This window comes from Jaculus jaculus, chromosome 12, assembly GCF_020740685.1.
Source record: "Jaculus jaculus isolate mJacJac1 chromosome 12, mJacJac1.mat.Y.cur, whole genome shotgun sequence".
In the NCBI taxonomy this organism is placed as follows: domain Eukaryota; kingdom Metazoa; phylum Chordata; class Mammalia; order Rodentia; family Dipodidae; genus Jaculus; species Jaculus jaculus.
Genome location: NC_059113.1, coordinates 47,603,415 through 47,623,801, shown reverse-complemented (window position 1 = coordinate 47,623,801; position 20,387 = coordinate 47,603,415). Strand labels below are relative to the sequence as shown.

Genomic DNA, 20,387 nt, shown 5'->3' with positions numbered 1-20,387 from the left:
ACTTTAATCGCTAGGCTATCTCTCCAACCCTCTCAGAAAGTTTTGACCGGAACAATCAATGAGTTGTCCTGGAAGCTGGAAGCTGGAAGCTTTCTCTGGCAGGAAATTCCATGAGCTACAGTTTCATTCTGGGGTATGGCTTTGAGCTGTTAGAAAGTGTTGGCATCTGTCAATCATCTTAATGTAGAGGTAGATGGAGTCACTTGTGCTGAGAATTTGACATTCTTGCTGGTGATGACTAAGGCCTGGTTAAAAAGGGGTCTCCATTGCATAGCTGGAGTTTGTTAAGAAGACACTGTCAGCAATTGAGGGTACACTGTACTGAAAGACCCTGCAAGCTAGGGCTTAATGGAAAACAGTAGCACCTAAGCTCTTTAAGAGTGTGGACTTGACCCCATATTTAGGATGGTGTAGTTTGTAAGGTCCAATCTGTAGGTGAGAAGGGTCACACTGGCACTGGTATGAGAAACTGTAGAAAAAGAAAGAAGGCAGAGCATGGCTGGACAGGAACATAGTCAGAACCACAAATATGACCAGAAAAATAGGAAGCAGGCAGTGGAGTTGAGAAAAATATAAGAATGGGAACCAACAAGGCCAGATAACTGATGGAAGTGAGAATAAAACAGCAGGTTTTATGTGCTGGGCTACTAAGCAGTGCTCTTTAATGTTGGACACTGCCTGTACACCCATGGGAATGGGGAGAGGGGACATTTTTGGATTTCTAAGCAGTCCCTAATTAAGTTCTAAATTCTTCTCTTGCTTATACTTTGTAGAGTTAAAGTGAAACCAATGAAATGCCATGACAAATCTCAGCATCTCAGATTTATAATTTGGGTTTTCTTCCATATCATATAGTTAAATATACAAATGGCCCCCAACTTAATTATTTTTTTTCACTTTACAATGATACAAAGGTGTACGCATACCACCCTTTTTTGTTTGTTTAATTTCTATGAAGTATTTGAGAAATTGCATGAGTATTCAATATTCAATAGACTTTGCATTAGATGAGTTTGCCCAACTAGGAGCGAATGCATGTTCAGAGCACATTTAGGGCAGACCAGCCTGAGGCAGGATGTTTGGCATATTAGGTACATTAGGCTTATTCTCAAAATAAGGATATTTCCAACTTCCAATGGGCTGTGGGGAAATAACCCATTGGGAGTCAAGGAGCATTCTGTATCACCTTTGAATTTTTATTGTGTGTTTACTCATTTTAGCAAAAAAAAAGTTCTGATATTTAAAAATTGGAAAGCAAAGTTATTAAGCTAGTCTGGATGAGGCTATACAGGGTCTTAGGGCAGAGCCATGTTTTGGGCCCAAGACATAGCCTAGCTGCACTTTCAGCCAGCAAGACCTACATTGTCACTCCTACCTCCCACCCCCACTGAATAGTTATAAAACAAACTTACATTTAAAGAGACAAATACTTTGGCTACAGAGATGACTCAGCAGTTAAGGCACTTGTATGAAAAACCTAAGAACCCTGGTTCGATTCCCCAGTACTTATGCACAGAGTGGCACGTGCATCTGGAGTTCATTTGCAGTGGCTGGAGTCTCTGGCATGCCAATTCTCTCTCTCTCAATCTCTCTCTCTCTCTCTCTCCCTCCCTCCCTCTCCCTCTCTCTTTTTCTTCTTGCAAATAAACAAAATATTTTTTAAAAAAGAAACAAATATTTAAATGAATAATAGTCTACACATGTCATGAAAGTGTATATCTCAAGCTTTCTGGAACTCAGGGACACTGTGGGCTCTGCAGATAATTTTAATTAGTGTGTTCTAGCAATAATACCTGCTTACAGCTAGCATGAGAATAGAGAAACAAGTTAAATAGAAAGTCTTCCCTCAGCCCAGGCTGACCCTCGAATCAAAGCTACCATGGCCACTTGAGCAGTTGCATTGCTGTAGATTTGAGAGTCTATGTACATCTTAATGATTCACACCAGGCAGCCTCCCTTTGAAAGAAGCCCCTGTTGGGGCCAATGCCCTGCTTGGAGGAGGCTAGTGAGCCTGGGACCCAAGCATGCAACAAGGACAAAAGAAGAGGCTGCAGATGACAGGACAGGGAGCCGCATCCTCCAGCCGCTGTGGGTACTCTCCGGCAGTCATGAGCTGCCCTCTCCACTGGCAGACGTGGTGACTATCTTGGGCCTGCAGGTCATGCTGCTAGAGAACATCATCCTGCTACTGTTGGCCATGGACTTTCTCCAGGGGGCACTGTGGACCAGACTGTGGACCATTGCAGGGGTCTTATCCGGATTTCTGATTGGTAAGCTCCACTGAGCCTTCTGATCCCAGCCTTCTTCCCAACATGTTTTTTTTTAAACTTTATTTATGTTTGTAGGTATTTATCTTTGTGTGTGTGTGTGTGTGTGTGTGTGTGTGTGTGTGTGTGTGTGCGCGTGTATGTGTGTGTTGCCATTGCAAGCAAATCCTTGTCCATCTTTATGCAGGTGGCTGGGGAAGTGAACCCGGAGCCAGCAGGCATTGCAAGCAAGCATCTTTAACAGTTGAACCTTCTCTCCAACCCTGCCCCCCAACATGTATTTTTTGAATATTTTCTTCAGAACTGTAATATGTGAATATATTGCAAATTGGTTGTCTTCCCATTAGGTTATACTCTTGTGTCCCCTGTCCCCTGCCTCCATTCTGCTGAGGACCCTCCTCACTGGGGTTATTGGTATGACTTTGGGGTCATGAATGCCTCAGAGTACATCTTCTTTCCCTGTGACTCTTTCATTCTTTCCACTCCCTCTTTCACAGTCTTCCATGAGTCTCGAAGAGTGTGTTAGAAGACAACTTGTATTTTTTTTGTTTGGTTTGTCAAGATAGGGTCTCACTCCAGTCCAGGCAGACCTGTAATTCACTATGTAGTCTCAGGGTGACCTTGAACTCTCGGCGATCCTCCTACCTCTGCCTTCCGAGTGCTGGGATTAAAGGTGTGCGCCTCTCCCACCAACCAAACCTTCCCCTTTGCAACTCCACTTTTCACCACATCCCCTCCCCCTCTCAATCAGTCTCTCTTTTATTTTGATGTCATCATCTTTTTCTCCTAACATGATAGTCTTCTGTAGGTAGTGTCAGGCACTGCGGGGTTATGAATTTCCAGGCCGTTTTGTGTCTGGAAGACTGCATTATAAGCAGTACTACCTTTATTTTGGCTCTTACATTCTTTCCTCTTCTGCAATGGATCTGAGCCTTGGAAGGTATGATAGAGATGTTTCAGTGATGAGTACACCTCTGTCACTTCTTCTCAGCACTTTGGTGCCTTGTAAGTCATCCCAAGGTAATTGCCATCTAAAAAGAGAAGGTTCTCTAGCTGGGTGTGGTGGCACATGCCTTTAATCCCAGCAGTTGGGAGGCAGAGGTAGGAGGATCACTGTGAGTTTGAGACCACCCTGAGACTATATAGTGAATCCCAGGTTAGTCTGGGATAGATTGAAACCATACCATGAAAAAAAAAGAGAGAGAGAAGGTTCTTTAATAAAAAGTGAGAGTAGCACTTATATATAGGTATGAACATTAAGAGAAGAGCTTACCAGCAGTTTGGTGAGCATAGTATATACATATAGCCAGACACCCGCAGACATTACACCTCTAGGGCTCATGCCTTCCCCCATCATAGGTTTTCAGTATCAGGCATGTATTCCCTCCCATGGAGTGGGCCTCCAGTCCAATTAGAGAGTGGTTGGACTCCCCCATAACAGACATGCCACTGTTGCATCTGTTGGCTCATTTGTCCTGGCTGGCCAAATTTAAGGCTTGCTGTGTCCGCTGTTGTTTAATTTCACTAGTGATTTCTATTTCTTCCATGGAATTACATCCAACATAGCTTTTTTCAGCTATGGTCTACATGGAGGAAGTTTACAGTTCAGCTCCAGTAGGATTTCTCAATGACCTTGCAGCCCAAGTATGTGGAGTCTTCAGCAATAGGGTCTTACCATCTATTCCTGTGGGAAACCAAAAGCCATGGCAATGGCCTGTAATGTTTTGGGGGCATCAGGGACTTCCCTGACCAATAACTCACTAGAAGATATCCATCCCTAGCACTAAAATTTTCTAGGAACAATATATGGCTTCTGGGTGCACCATTGTCCAAAAAAGTAGGTTTCCATATAACTTATTCATACCCTCTGTTGTAATGATGCTCTTTTCTTCTCTAATTATATTACTTTGTGTCTCTTCTTTCTTTTGGTCAGATATTCTAAGGGTTTATCAATCTTGTTTATCTTTACAACGAACCAACTCTTTGTTTTATTGATTCTTTGTATTTTTTTTTTTTTTTTGGTTTCTATTTCACTAATTTCTGCCTTAACCTTTATTATTTCTTCCTATCTAGTGTTTTTTGGTTTGCTTTTTTCTCCTTTTTCCAAGGCCTTAAGGTGAAGCATTAAGTTGTTTACTTGCAACCTTTCTAATTTCTTAATATGGGCACTTAAAGATATAAATTTCTCTTTATGACTGCCTTCATTGTGTCCCAAAGGTTTTAGTATATTGCATTCTCAATATCATTTGATTCTATGAATTTTTTATTTCCTTCTTGACTTTTTTTCATTGACCCATTCATCATTTAGAAGTGTGTTATTTAGTTTCCATGATTTTGTATATGCTCTATAGCTTTTCTTGCTGTTGATTTGTGGTTTAATTCCAATGTGATCAGATAGAGTACGAGGATTTTTTTCAATTTCCCTGTATTTCTTAGGATTTGCTTTGTGTCCTGACAAATGGCCTATTTTAGAGAATGTTCCATGTGCTGCTTAAAAAAGTGTGTATTCTGCAGCATTTGGATGAAAAGTTCTATAGATACCTGTTACGCCCATTTGTTCTATGACCTCATTGAATCCAGATACTTCTCTGCTTATTTTTTGCCAGGATGACTTGTCAATGGATGAGAGTGGGGTATTGAAGTCATCCACTACAACTGTCTTTGGTGTTATCTGTGACCTTAATTCTAGTAGTGTTTGATGAAATTGGGAGCTCCCATGTTAGATGCATATATGTTTAGAATTGCAATGCCCTCCTGATGTAGTGTTCCTTTAATCAACATAAAGTGACCTTCTTTATCTTTTGTAACTAATGTAGGTTTGAAGTCTACACTGTCAGATATTAGGATAGCAACACCTGCTTGTTTTCTAGGTCCATTTGCTTGAAACACTGTTTTTCAATCTTTTATCCTATGATAGTGTTTGTCTTTTATGGGAAGTTGAACTTTTTGGAGGCAAAAATTCAAAGGATCCTGCTTTTAACCCAGTCTGCAAATCTGTGTATTTTGGCTGGGGTATTGAGGACATTGATATTAAGAATTATTGTTGAAAGTAGTGTACTTAATCTTGCCATTCTTCTTATTTTGTAGTTCTTCCAGTTTTACCTTTATTCTCTTGTTATAATAATTATTTGAGAATGGTGTAGGAACCTTTCAAGTATTTTCTATAGATCTGGCTTAGTGCCCATATATTCCTTTAGCCTGCTTTTGTTGTGTAATGTCTTTATTTCTCTGTCTGAATGCATAGCTTTGCAGGACAAAGTAATCTTGGTTGACAGTTGTTATCTTTCAGAACTTGGAATATATCATTCCAAGCCCTCTGGCTTTTAAAGTTTGGGTTGAGTAATCTGCTGTTATCCTAATAAGGTTGCCTCCTTAGGTGTCTTGATTGTTATCTCTAACTGCTTTCAATATATTTTCTTTGGTGTGTGTGTTTTGTCATTTAATTATAATGTGACGGTGAGAGATTCTTTCCTGACTTTGTCTTTTGGTGTTCTATAGACTTCTTCTATGATTTTGTTGAAAATACCTGCTATGCCTTTGGAGTGAAAGTCTTCTCCTTCTACTAGGCCCTGTATTTTTATGTTTGATCTCTTCATAGTGTTCTGAATGTCTTGAAATTTCCATGCTTTCCTATTAGTTTGTCTTTCCCTTTGTTGGACTTTGTTGATCTGCCACCTGGTCTTCTAGTTTAGATATTCTCTTCTCTCCTTTATTCATTCTCCTGGTGAGACTTTCCACAGAGTTTTCTATTTGACTTACTCTGCTTTTCATTTCTAGTATTTCTGATTGGTATTTTTTCATTACCTCTATTTCCTTACTCATGTCTTGTATTGACTTTCCTATTTCATTAAGTTGATTCCCTGTGTTTTCTTTGGATTCCTGTAGGAGTTTGTTTTCTTCTTTGATTCCTTTGATTTCTTCTTTGATTTCTTTAAACATAGATATAATCATTTTTTGTAGTCTCTGTCAGGGATTTCATCTAAAGCATTCTCACTGGACATCATTTCTGATAGATTTGTAATTTTTGATGGAATTATTTTGTCTTGATTTTTTTTGTGTTTCTTATATTATAATGTAGATATTTTTGCATCCTGATTTAACTTGATGCTTGGGTTTTCTAATTATCTGCAGTGTTCTTAGCCACGTAAATCCAACTTTATTTGTCTTCAGTAGAGGAGTTTAAGGTGTCAGGTCTAGCTATCTCTTATACTCCAAGAGAAACAGCAGAAGTGGTCCTAGGTGTTGAGTTTGCCTGCTCTTCAAGTATTGTAGTAGACTGGGTGGAGCAAATTACTGGCAAATTCTAAAATTCAAATGAGCAGTGTGTACATTCAATCAAAACCAGTACAAACTATCTATACATGCATGGGTATTAAAACAAACAGATAAATAAATAAAACCAAAGTCTCTAAGCATATGTATAGCCCCACACTCTTAATCCTGTCAACTAGGAAGTTGAGATTTCTGACTTGAAATGGGTCCATGTCAGCCTGGGACCAAATGAGGCATCGCCTCCAATAATGACAGAAGAAAAAGACAAAGGCCCAAAAAATCAAGAAATGTTAAAGGCAACAATAGTCAAAACTAACATACAGTTTATTTGGGAATGGTAAAGCCAACCAAAAATATGTCATTCAAATGTAATTCATAAACTATCATGACATGGAAAGAGATTAGCAATTCCAGTGCAGGCCTATGTAACTGGCTTTGTGTAAGTAGGCCCTGTTACCTTTTGGGATGGCTTCCAATCTCACCAACGCTGAGTGCCCACCTTGACCTCTCTCCATTGCACTGTGCACTCTGTTAGGCTGCTTGCTTGCTGGATCTGGTGTTCTGGTGGCTGTGTTGGATGCCATGTGGCTGGGGATGAATGAGTTCTCTTAAGGTTCACAGCACTTATGGTTGGGAGATAGGCTATGCAGGGTGCCTGGAGTTATCCCTTAGCTGCTCAACTGGTCCCATTTTATCCTCCTTAGCAGCTGCTCAGCTTGTCCCTGCTGTCTTCCCCTTCACGTTTCTTGACTTTGTGAGAAGGCTGATGTGAGTGGAAAATCTCTTCACCTGGTTTATGCTCCTGCTGCTCTACACCAGCCAGGCGTGTGGTGTAGGACTCGGGCTGTTGACGCCTTGGCAGGATTCTGGCCAGCTTCCTCCTCTCTGGAAGATCTTAGTCTCTCCTGCTTCTCTGCTATGGTTGATAACAACTTATACATCTTCCCTTTTCAGTAGAAGAGTATATTTTGTTGTGTTTCTGCTTATTTCCCTCCTTAGGCTGCTTTGGTGTGGCTACTATGCTCCCATCTTACCCAGAAGTCCCCAACTTGTACTTCTTAAGTGGGTTGAAAGGATAGGGAACGTTTGAGGAACCCTAAGCCAGAGCTAGACCCTGCTGTGGGTAAAGAGGCTGTCCTCCACAGCCTGAGCAGCTGAGCTCAGCTTCGTCTGCCTGGCCTGACTGTTGGGATCCTTGAACAAAGCTGAAGCCAGACACATCTATCCACAATGCGCACCTGCCAACTTCTTCTAGGAGCTCCATGCAGATGTGAGATGTGACTTCTGTCTCGTCTTCTGCCCTGGCACTCCTATGTCACTGTGTAGTGAGTCACAGAGCCCAGAGCTCCTGCCATCCTGTCCATAATTCCCAGAGCTCCCAGAGACTTATACAGTATGGGACTGACAATTTTAGAGTAGAAAGAAAAGTGCAGTGGGTGGGAAGTGGCAGGGCTGTGATTCACACCTCTATTGAGGGCTCCTGAATGTGCTCAGCAGCCTCAGATGACCGTGAGGTGTTAGGCATGAGTGGTATGGGAGTCCTGATGCTGAGCTGGACTCTCAGATCCATGCAAGCTCCCAGGGGCTTCCTGCGCATACTTAAGAGTATGATCCCAGCCGGCTTCTGCCCACCCGCCCCCACTCACCACACACGTCACACTTTTCTCCTCCTCAGGCTGTGGTGGACCGAAGCATGACAACCACAAACAAGTGTCACCAAGGACAGGGCAGAGAGTCCCCAACTATTTGAAGTATCTCTTGGCCCTGAATTCCTGCCCAATTTTCAACCCTCCCTCTGGTCACCCTTGCTCTAAGCTATGCTTAGAGGTAGCCCAGACTGTTGGACACAGAGTAGTAGAGTGGAGATGAAACTGGGGATCTTTCCTGATCACAACACACATGGGTTGTACCGAGCTGTGTGATTAGTGCTGACTTGGAAAGGAATGACCTGGACACAAAGTGTTTAGAGAGATGAGGGACCATTCACAGGACGGAGAACAGTCATAAGCTGTGGCCTATGACAAATATGAGAGCCCCAAACCACCCCAGGCCTCGAGCCCTGTCCCCTCCTCATTAGACAGCCTGCGCCAGGGTTCTGTACAGCAAGTGGCTGAGCCAGCTCCATTCTCAAATTAAACTTCTCTTTTTTATGTTTGTCAGGGGAGTGGTAGAGGTAGTTGTAGTTTTAAATAGAAAGGTTTTGACTTCTAACCTACCTGCGCGCATGTGAATGGCATGTTTAAAGCTGAGAACAGAAGTGTGGGGCTGGGATGGGTGGGGGGACTGCTCTGCTACCTTCACATTAGCTTAGGTGCTCCTGGCACGTGTTCAGTAATCTTCCTGAAGAGAGAGAGCTCCTTAAAAATGGGGTGCAGGGGGCTTCAGTAGTTGGAATGCTTAACCATTCATTGGGGGTTTCTAGTTAACAGGGGATATGACCTTATCCTGTGAGCACAGTGGGTGAAAAATAAAACTGTTTATATTGGAAGAGACTGAATGTTGCTATAGCTTGCTGGTCCCTTATTCGCCAGCAGGTGGCACTGGATGCAGCTCTAGCTTCCACTTGGGAATCCTCAACGAGAAGAGCAAAGAGAAAAAATTATGAACCAGTTGTTAAGCCCAGGCATTATTGAAAATTAAAATATACTTGGCACATATTTAAATTCAAATTATATTAAAAAAATGTTAGTACCAGGCACAGCACTCCAGAGGCTGAAACAGAAATAATATTGTAAGTTCCAGGCAAGCTTGGGCTACATAGAAAGATCTTCAATCCAAAAAAAGCTCTCTTTTCCTCTAAAAGGGGTTGTTATAGAACACCTTCTTAGCATGTAAGAGACCCTGGATTCATTCCTCAGCACCACAGTAAATAAGTTAATGAAACATATGTAAGCCAAGTGTGCTGGCTCATGCCCAGAATCCTAGCATCAACCACAAGTTCAAGGCCAGCTATGTAGCAAGATACTGTCTCAAACAAAAAGTATTTTTTTAACATTTAATGACAATTTTCAAACATGCACATAATACTTTGATCATAATCTCCTATTACCTTTTATTTTCTCCCCACACCTTTCCACTAAATCCCTTCCTTCCAATTAGTCCCCCTTGTATTTTGATGTCTTTTTGAAAAGAAAGATATATATATATATTATATATATACATAATATATATATTAAATATATATATATAATTTAAATTTTAAATATATAACATATATATATATATTATATATATATTCATTCCAAAAAATGCAGGCTTGGAAGCAAGCAGTTCCTGCCTGAGTCAAACTCTCCTCTTTCCTTCCTTCCCTGAGCCAAAAGAAATGTTATTCACTACCTACTTCATGCCAAACTGGAGCTGTACCCAAGCACACAGCAGGTGGTGTGATCCCTCAGAAAGTCTTTTTTCTCTGAATCAGTGTGTCCAGGACTGTGGTCAGCCAGCCTGCTTTGTCTTTCCTGGCCTCGAGCAGCTCATTGTAAGTGAGTGACCAGGGCTGGGGAAGATCGCTCAGTTGGTAAAGTACTTACTTTGCAAGAACAAGGACCTGAGTTCAATCACCAGAACCTACATCAAAAAGTCAGGTTTGTCAACATGCACCTGTAATCCCAGTGCTGGGGAGACTAGGACAGGTGGATCCCTGGGCCTACCTGGCTAGCCAGTGTAGCCTACATGGTGAGCTCCCAACCAATCAAAGACCCTATCTCAAAAAAAAAAAAGATGGGCAGCAACACCCAAGATTTTCCTCTGGCCTCCATGTGTGCATGTGCACACACACACACACACACACACACAAATACAGAAAGATGGTGACCACACACCCCTCCCTGGAGATTATTAAAAATAAAAAACAAAGTAGCATTAGAAACTGAGCTACACCTGCCACAGAGCACACAGGACTGCCAGCCCAGGTCCCCAGTTCCAGTCGGCCGAGTGCCTGCCATGGTCCTCAGAGGCACCAGAGGGTCAAGGGCAGTATCCTTTGGGCTCCTTTCAACTCTGTCCTGTTGCCATCTCTTGGCGCCCTCAGACACCTCCCACACTTACTTCAGTCTCCTGCTTTCTGTAATAAGCACCCTGAACCAAGCACTTTCCCCAGTGCAACAGGAAACTGGAAACAACGTGGGTGGCTTACTGGAATGCTCTGTTAAAGAGATTATTGCAGCAGTCAACACTTTTGATCAACACCAATGAGACGGACAATAATGTGATTAAGATGTTTGTGCACAAAGGAAGTGTTTGTTCATGGCAATGCCCTACGAGGGGCTTGTGAGAAGGGTGACTAACCTCTGCTTCGGCCTCTTGTTTGTGAGGATTTTACTTACCTCCTGCCACCCCCGGCCTTGGCATCCATCCAGTATTTGACCCAGAAGTATTGAAAGTTAAGTGAAATTTCTATTACATGTGACACACACATACACACACACACACACACACACACACACACATTTACACAGGCAGCCTGAGTGCTCAACAGGAAATGCTCTTAAGGAAGAAAGCAGAGACTCAGTAAAATGAGTCTTGCTATACATTTTTAATATTAAGAGACTATAATTTTACTTAAATTTTATTCTTTTAAAGATTATACTCTAATACTGTCTTCCCATGTCCCATCCAACTGAGGGGACTCCTCGTGGAGTTATTTGTATTCACTGTAGTTTAGAAATATTTGCAGCTCTTGAAAGCTGAGATCTATATAAATTACCCTAAAAATGTTGTCAATATAAAACATGGCTTTCAGGGCTAGAGAGATGGCTTAGAGGTTAAGGTGCTTGCTTGCAAAACCTAACGATCCCAGTTCAATTCTCTCAGGACCCACTTAAGCCAGATGCACAAGGGGGCGCATGCATCTGGAGTTTGTTTGCAGTGGCTGGAGGCCCTGGGACTCACTCGCTTGTGCTCGCTCACTCTCTCTCTCTCAATCTCTCCCTCCCTCCCTCTTTTTTCTCTCAAATAAATAAATAAAATAGATTTTAAAAGACATGGCTCTCAGCTTAAATAAAATAGGAGAGAAAATTTATTCTAGAACCAACCATGCATAACTGTGGCCCAGGAACAACAATTCATCATGCCCCAAAAAATCATGTTCCAAGGGGTTAACTAGTTCATGAGGTTTTTATAGTTACAGAAGACGGCCATAAAACAAGGTACTTTGTAAACACACTGGTGGGTGCATCGGGTAAGAGAGACACAGAAAGCCAGGGAATCTCTGCTACTCAGATACTATCTGATGACAGTCTTAGCTTTTAGGTGGATGGAAGCCAATGGTCTGTTGGTACATGGTTCACTTGATCACAATGTTAGGTTAGACACAAGTGTGGGCAATTCATGACTTTTAAGGGGACTAACCCTAGTGGGAGATAATTTGGCTCTGAACCTATAGCATTCCATCTCTTCACACTCACAGAAGTTCTAATCAGTCAAGTCAGCCTTGTTCAAAGTAGGTGTGGCTGCTTTTGCAACATTAGTTCACAATGCCCAATTCTGAGATTCCGCAGAGTCTTATTTGGTATCAAACTGACCAGATCCTGGAAGTGCCACTCATGGGGAGGAGGCAGGACGTCAGTAAACATAACCTCATTCTCCCATCCTTTTCCCTTTTTCTTTTCTCAGGTAGTCTCTCACTGGTTATTTATTATAGCCTGCTACATCCAAAATCTACAGACATCCGGCAGGGATTTGCAAGGAAGTGTTGTGGCCCCATGGAAGGCAACAACACCGAAGGAGGGTCTCCTTCCAGGTCCGTGGCTCCCAGGGAGAAGCCGGAGAGCTCAGGCTCGTGCCAAGAAGAAAGCTATGAGCTAACCAGTATAGATAAGATCCCCAGTCTGGAGGTGGGACAGAGAGACCAGACTTCTGGGGAGTGCTCTTTCTTTAGTCACCATCACTGGCTACTGGTAAAGCTTGCCCTGAAAACAGGAAGTGTATCTAAGATCAACGCAGCTTTCGGAGACGATAATCCTGGACACTCATGTTCCCCTGCGTGGGGGTCGAGTCAACCCTACCACCTGCAAAGGAAGCCCCTGTTTTCCCAAGACCTCCCATCCTCCCCACAGAACCCTTTAGCCTTGGAGAAAGGCTTTGGGTTTGGGGGTGCTCCAAAAGCAGAAATGGAGTCCCTGGAAATTTCAAGCTACGTTTCTTTTGCCAGTGAGCATCAGGACAAGACACCTACCCACAAACCATCAGCTACCCAGGGGGAGGGCAGCCCAGAGGAAGGGGCCAAGGCTAACCCTGCGGCTCAGGGAAGGGATGCAGGTGGGCAGGTGATTGGGACAGAAGGACAGGAGAGCGCAACACTGTACTTCAGCGCCACCACCGAGCGGACTCCGTCCTCCCACCAAGAAGACAGCCCTGCAGCCCTGCGGACATCCCTCTCTGGGAGGCCCAGAGACAGCAGCCCTGCTCAGCCTGCCTCTCCTCAGCCAGTCACTAAGTCCTTCCCCAGCGCTGTGGCCAACATTAGCCCCATCCTAGGCAGGGGCTCAGGCAGAAACTTCAGCCCCAGTATAGGCTTCCCTGGAAGAGCCTCAGATAGCTCAGAGTGTGAGGAGTGGCAGGAACCTGCAAAGGACCTGAGCCATTCTGCTGCTGTTGGCACACTGATGTCATTGCCAAAGATGAACCCGAGACCTACTGAAGAGCCCTGCCTCACCTCCACCCCTAAGTCTGAGTCCACCCAGGAGGACTGTAGCTGCAAGGACAGGATGAAGCAGGAGACAAGCTTTTTCGTCTGACCACAGCCATAGTGGAACAATACAACAGGCCAGCACACCAGGCTGATCATACAGTGTCACAAGAAGAGAAATTCCTCTTCTGACATCTGTGCCCTCAAGATTACTTCCACTTCTGAATCTTCACCTACACACCTAAAAGATGTGGGAATCAATTAGATGGTTTCTGAGATTCCCTGCAAACACCATGCATGGCACTTACACATGGGAGAAATTGAAACCCAGGGTAGGAGAGGCAAAAGGGCCTCCAGCCCAAGCCTCTTGCTTCCTTATGTGAACTGAATGAGCCCTTCTGTACCACTTCTCTGTAGCTTCTAGGAAACTCACAAATAAAATTCAGAGTCCTTTTTTATGTTTAAAAGGGTTCTTTTTTAGATTTAGCTGTCCCTGATGCTAGGTAATTACTAGTAATTGCTTTAAAATTTTTTGGAGCTGGGCTGGAGAGATGGCTTAGCGGTTAAGCGCTTGCCTGTGAAGCCTAAGGACCCCGGTTCGAGGCTCGGTTCCCCAGGTCCCACGTTAGCCAGATGCACAAGGGGGCACACGCGTCTGGAGTTCGTTTGCAGTGGCTGGAGGCCCTGGCTCGCCCATTCTCTCTTTCCCTCTATCTGTCTTTCTCTATGTCTGTCGCTCTCAAATAAATAAAAAATGAACCAAAAAAAATTTTTTTTAAATAAAAATTTTTTTGGAGCGCGCTGGGCTTGGAGGCGCACACTTTTAATCCCAGCATTCGGGAAGCAGAGGTAGGAGGATCACCATGAGTTTGAGGCCACCCTGAGACTACATAGTGAGTTCCAGTTTGGCCTGGACTAGTGTGAGACCCTACCTCGAGAAACTGAAAAAAAAATGTTTGGAGTGCTGGGGAAATGGCTCAGCAATTGCTTGCAAACCCTGTCAGCCAGGGGTTCAATTCCCCAGCACTCACATAAAGCCATATACAAAGTGGTGCATGTATCTGATCCCAGCTCACCTACAGTAATGAGAGTCAGACCCAGAAGAATTAGAAGCTCACAGGCCATGCTTGTTTACAACGGCAAGAGACCCCATCTCGAGGCAGGGCACAGACACCTAAAGGTTGTCTTCTGACCTCAACACACATGCCCTGATATGTACATAACCACACACATACATGCGCACACACAAATAGATTTTTTTAAATTCAAATATTATTTTCTAACTATATTAATTTGGGGGATCTTATGGCTAGATAACACTTTTTGGATGTAAATGAGAACTATATGCTTCTGATCAACATAATGCTAATACCATTGTAAGATGCCCATCTTCTTGGCAAGGTGTAAGTAATAAGTTTTGGTGGTTTGGTTTGGTTGGTGCTTATATTTAAAAAAAACAAAATTCTGGCCTCAAACTTGCTATGCAACTAAAGATGGTGTTGAATTTCTGATTCTCCTGTCTCCTGAGTGCTGGGTTTACAAGTATGCACCACCATGCCCAATTTACATTTTTCTATTAAATACCAAGCTTTCCTTCCTTCAAGCCAGCCAGCCAGCTACTGGATCTTTGCTTGCTTTATACCCATTTACTTTATCTCCAAACTTTGTTCCTTCTTCCACTCCACATAGTTACTATCCCTGCCTAAAGAGCAGCCATCATAGGAGTGAGCCCAGGTTCCTTTCCCCTTGTGCTCTATTTCTTTCTAACTTCCCCCCTCTTCAAGTTTTCCTGTCCCTTGTGGGTAGGTATGTCCATCATTCCTTTGGGCCTTCCTTTGTGTCTGGTTAAAGAAGGCCAATCATGGGCTGGAGAGATGGCTTAGCGGTTAAGCGCTTGCCTGTGAAGCCTAAGGACCCCAGTTTGAGGCTCGGTTCCCCAGGTCCCACGTTAGCCAGATGCAGAAGGGGGCGCACGCGTCTGGAGTTCGTTTGCAGAGGCTGGAAGCCCTGGCACGCCCATTCTCTCTCTCTCCCTCTATCTGTCTTTCTCTCTGTGTCTGTCGCTCTCAAATAAAATAAATAAATAAATAAAAATTTTAAAAATTATTTAAAAAAAAAAAGAAGGCCAATCATAAACCATCAGAGAGAAGGACACGTGGTGGAAGGGCTGTGTGTCACTTGAGTTGGGTAGCTCATCTTCTTTAAACACTTCCAGATTCAGAGACAGCAACTGGTTCCTGTAGAAGAAGCTAGAGGTCACTCGGCTAAGCCACATACTTGTTCTGCAAGGAGCTCTCAGACCATGAGCATCCTCATTGCTACCACATGAGCCACTCACAGATGGGAAGTGGGCTAAAGCAATCATTTGGTGGGCAAGTGTTTGGTACATATATAAACACAGTACAAAGGAAGGAGAGTTGGTTAAGTTCAAGGAGGGACCATCAACCAGTACCTTTGGCTTTTGCACTCTCAATCTTTACCTTTGTTTTTATTTTATCTTCTCCCTTTCTTCACTTTACCTACCAACTACCAAAAGCCAGGAATACTTGGAAAGATGAACAGAACAGCCTGAGAGATTTCTGGGGGTCCCAGCTCCTCTGTGTTCCTTTTTATCTTTAAATCTTTCATTAAAGGGAATCACAGGCCTATTAGGAAGCCCTAGAGAAGTCAGATGCTTTACAGAAGCCTGTGAGTGCCAACATACATGAGGTCACATTTGTGCCCACAGGATTGAAGGAGTTGGTTAGCGTGAAACATCATCAGGCAGTGTGTGGCTTCTGTAGTCTACAGAACACTCTGCCTATCTAGTGTGAGATTTCAGAGCTCCTTCTGAGCTGTTTGCTAAATCCGTTCTCAGGCTAAATGCTGACCACACTGTGGTTCTTATGCACCACAGCAGAACTGTAGCTTAAAACTCAGTTTAATTGCACTTTTTATTTATTCATTTTCACTTTTTTGAGACAGGGTCTCATGTAGCCCAGTCTGGCCTTGAACTTGCTGTGTAACTAATCTCTGACTCTCCTGTCTCCAACTCTGAGTGCTGGGATTACAGGTGTAATCCCAGAATATATGGTGCTGGGGCTCAAACCTAGGCTAGGAGAACACTCTCCCTTGAGTTACATCCCTGACTCATTTTTCTTTTTTAAATATTTTTATTTACTAGAGAGGGAGTAAGTATGGGCACACCAGGGCCTCTTGCCCTGCAAACCAACTACAGATGCATGTGCCATTTTGTGTATCTGACTTCACATAGGCACTGGGGAATCAAACCCAGGCTATCAATCTTTGCAAGCAAGTACCTTTAACCACTGAGGCATAGCTCTTCAAACCGTACAACTCACTCTTTAAATTAGACTATTAGTTTTTTGTCTCAAATCTGATTCTATTTACCACACTACCTAAGATAGCCAACTGTCTTGATTTCACTGTCACTCACTTTCCTGAGATGGAAATATTAGTGCTAAGACTCTTAACTTCTAGGCCAAGCATACTAGGGGTTCACTGTGTGACAAGTTAATCCTGCTCATTTTTTTTTTTCACTTTAATGTAGCCACTGGGTCAGAGAGGAAAGAACGTACTCCCTAGTTTAAAGCATTGAAGAAATTACTGGATATGGTGGTACACACCTGAAATCAAGAGGCTGAGGCAGAAGGATTGTACATTAGGAGCCTGCCTAGGATTCACAGCAAAATCCTGCTTCAAAAACCAAAGGACTGGAGAGATTGCTCAGATATTAAGCATACTTCCTGTGCAATCATGAGGGCCTGTGGGAGTCTAAGAGACCACTCAAGTTCAATCCTCAGGACCCACATAAAAAGGTGGACATAGCTACCCAGGGAGGCAGAGGCCTGGGATTCAAAGGAGCTTTTGAAAAACCAATGGCTAACTCTAGGGTAAGTAAGAACTTGACTCAAGAACAGGTAGAATAGCAATGGAGTAGGATACCCACTGCTGTGTTCTGGCCACTGCACGGAGCGCCCTGAAGTGCACAGGGCACATGCATATGCCCACACAGGCATGCACGCACACACACACACACACACACAAAATAAAGAGAAGCAGGTGACAATGCAGAGCAGGCCTGGCTACACCTTCACCTGTCTAAACTGTAGCGCAGCCTGCTCTGAAAATCACAGCCCTAATCCAGATTTCAAGTTAACAGCTCGCAGGAGGAAATCGCCCATGGAAAATCAGCATGGAAAAGTCCACACAGATAGATCCATTATGGCAAGACTGTAATTACAGCATCGTCGTCAGGGTTTCCATGGCGCATGAAATCCAGGTCTTGGTGGAGCACAATTCTTTCCAGCTGAAGTAACAGAGACAGGTTTTCAGCCCATTGGGGGTTTTCTGATGTGTTTACACATTGGCAAGGCTAGAGTGGGTGGAGGAAAGGGGAGCGGAGAATGGGAGCAGAGTCAACAACAGGGATTTTGCTCCCTACTGACTGGTACTAGAACACAAAGAAACGACATATCCAAAGTCACTAGGATCATCAAGCAGCCCTAAAATTGGGATTTTAAAATGACCTTAGCTCTCTATTTAAAAATGTAGCATTGAATGAAAGATTGGGAATTCATTTTTTTTTTCTTTCTTTTTGTTTTCTTAGGGTGGAAGTTTGCCCAATCAGTGGTGACATGAATTTGTGGCTCCTTTCCTTTGAGAGAAAGCCTCATTTATAAAGAGCAAATGTGAGACCAGGAGTCTCTTACTAAGTCTTTTGTATCTAAATCTAGGACAACAGATAAACAACTTCACCCTCGGAAGTCTTTGCCCCTTGACCTGTATAAGGGTTTGGCTTGGTTGCAGAATTCACAAAGTCATGGATGGGAGCTGTCTTTCCTAGTTCCTTAAGCAGGTTTCCCAGCTGTCCTTCAGGGAGGATGGAGTCCAGTCACCCTGTCCATGCAGTGACTAACATCTAGTGAGGCCAGGTAGAAGGAGAGGACCTCATGATCTGTGTCCTCCGCCAACACTTGCCTCAGCCTATAGTGCAGGTGTGTCTGTACCCTTGAGGAGCTCAAGCTTGTCTTCCCTGAGGGTCTTACAGTCATTGCTCAGGGCCACACAATCACAGTCATCTTGTTCTCTGATGACCTTGTAGGGCCTCAAATCATGAAGATTTGGATAGGAAATATAGAAACCTCCTGGAGATGTGTGAGTTTTGAGAAAGACCAATAAAATGATCCTCATAAAGCAATTAACACAGCCCTCGAGGGACAGTGAAAAGGGCTCTGGTGGCTGTTTCTTTGCTTATTTTCAATCCCAGCCATTGAAGAGGGGATGACAAAACTTTCACTTCCATATTCAGACTGAACTTTCTATTCCTAACATCATTAGCATATGGAGGTACATCTACATTATTTTCTCACACAGGCAGAGATGGTTATTTAGGGAGTTGGTGGACATAGGCTGGAACCGAGGTTGAACTATAAGTTTATAAAAAGAATATTCAACATTTGAATCACTGATATTCAGTAATTGTCCTCTAAAAGATTCATCTGTCTTAACTTTGGCTTGGGTTTGAAAGAAATGGCTAACTTGCTTCTCCCATTTAATTCATGGAAATACTGTAATCATAAAATAAACCATTCCTGGTAAAGAAGGAACCAGCAGATACTTCCATAAACCAAGTGGCCAAGATCTGGTTGACATTCGTAATGAATATATGATGCAGCGAGCTACTGCAGCTGTCTATGTATTTCAATATCATGTTTTTCATGAGCAAACCTCGTCATTTTAGGAATTCCAGCGCTGGGTAGCTGTCAGATCCTATTCTGAGCGAAGACGAGTCGGTCGCTAGGTGGCGGTCGTGTGCCTCCCCAGGCGCTAGGACCCCTCAGTAATTACACTCCACCTCTACTGCAATGTAAGCTTGGCGGTGGTCAACTGTCCTGTGTGTTGCTTTAGGTAACTGGGGCTTGTGGAAAGCTTAGCACATAAAGAACAGTTTGAGTTTTCCCTTCAGGTGGCCAGCCTTCCCTTATTGAAGTCTGTGTTTAAAGGTTCCTGAAGAAAATTAGGTTTCCAATGCTGTTGTCAGGCTAGGGAGATGACTCAGCCACTAAAGACACTTGTTTGCAAAGCCTGCTCGCCGGGGGTTCAATTGCCCAGTACCTATGTAAATACAGATTTATGAGTCTGAGGTTCATTTACAGTGCCTTGCCATTAAAAGAAAATAAAAGCAGGAAGGATGTCTCTTTCTCATCTGGAGCAGCCTCACATTTGAGGTCAGCATTGATGAAAATCCAGTAAGTTTCTTAAACATGAAGGTAAACTTTGCATGTGTATGGGCCAGGCCCATGCACAGCTCTTTGCTAGCTAATTTGTACAGCAAGGCCCAAGCTTCCTAGGGAACCTGTGTATTTGGCTCTGAGTGTTGTCATGAAGAAAAAGAAGTTGTCTTCTGTGTTTCTAGTGGGACAGAGAATTCTGGAATGCATATCCCAGGCTGTGGAGTCCTCGGCTTCCCCACACCAAGAGAGTGCTTTTCATTTAGAAAATTACATGCTGGGCATGTCCTTATCTTCACAGACAGTGGGGTGCCATCCAGTGCCAAAAGGAACCATAGCCATGAGAAGGCATGCAGAAGTGTCTGAAAATCACCAAGGGAAAGAAGCTGGTGCTATAAAATGAAAATGGCCCTAACAGGGTCAGTAGCTGCCAGGGGTCAGTAGGAGGGAGGGGCACACAGGTGGAGGACAGACACGGGGCTTGTAGGCCTCACAGTGCTGTATGATGGTGGCCATGTGTCACGTTGCATTAATCCAAAGCTACGGATGTGCAACACCGAGAGCACAACACCCAGGGGTAAATGGCCCTGGGGGTCATTGAGGTGTCCTGCAGCTCCATGGTTTGTGATGACCACATGCTCAGGTGGGGATGTTGACAGCCAAGGAGACTGTGTGAGAGAAGGCAGGGGACAGCTGAGAACTCTGCACTGTCAACTCAGTCTTACTGAGAAGCCTAACACTAAACAAGTTCTGTTTCTAAAGACTGTTTAGGGTCCTGTCTTCTGAATGCAGCATGAACTCACGGCAGCCAGCCGTGATTTCCTGCATTTCTCCAGGTGGAAGTTCTGAGAGAAGAGCATGAAGAGTCATGAGCGTCCACCCTTTAAACTCCCTCCTGCCAGCTGAGGCATTTGAAAAACCCTCCACCTGGCCCCACAAGTCTCTGCAATACCCATGCAGCAGCCCCTTTCTGCCCTTTGCCCCAGG

At 43.7% G+C, this 20,387-nt stretch overlaps 1 protein-coding gene across 3 annotated transcripts in view; it reads left to right on the top strand.

Annotated features, from left to right (window-relative positions):
* Window positions 1–13,625, top strand: part of Xkr5 (XK related 5) — a 30,842-nt gene extending 17,217 nt beyond the window's left edge. For 2 of the 3 annotated variants that reach the window (XM_004663166.2, XM_045131946.1), the window contains 2 exons: window positions 2,159–2,270; window positions 12,153–13,625. In XM_004663166.2, the coding sequence (XP_004663223.1) occupies window positions 2,159–2,270; window positions 12,153–13,276 (1,236 nt within the window). In that variant the 3' untranslated portion in view covers window positions 13,277–13,625. The remainder of the gene's footprint in view (window positions 1–2,158; window positions 2,271–12,152) is intronic. The other variant, XM_045131945.1, reaches the window with a different exon arrangement.
* The last annotated feature ends 6,762 nt before the right edge of the window (window positions 13,626–20,387 follow it).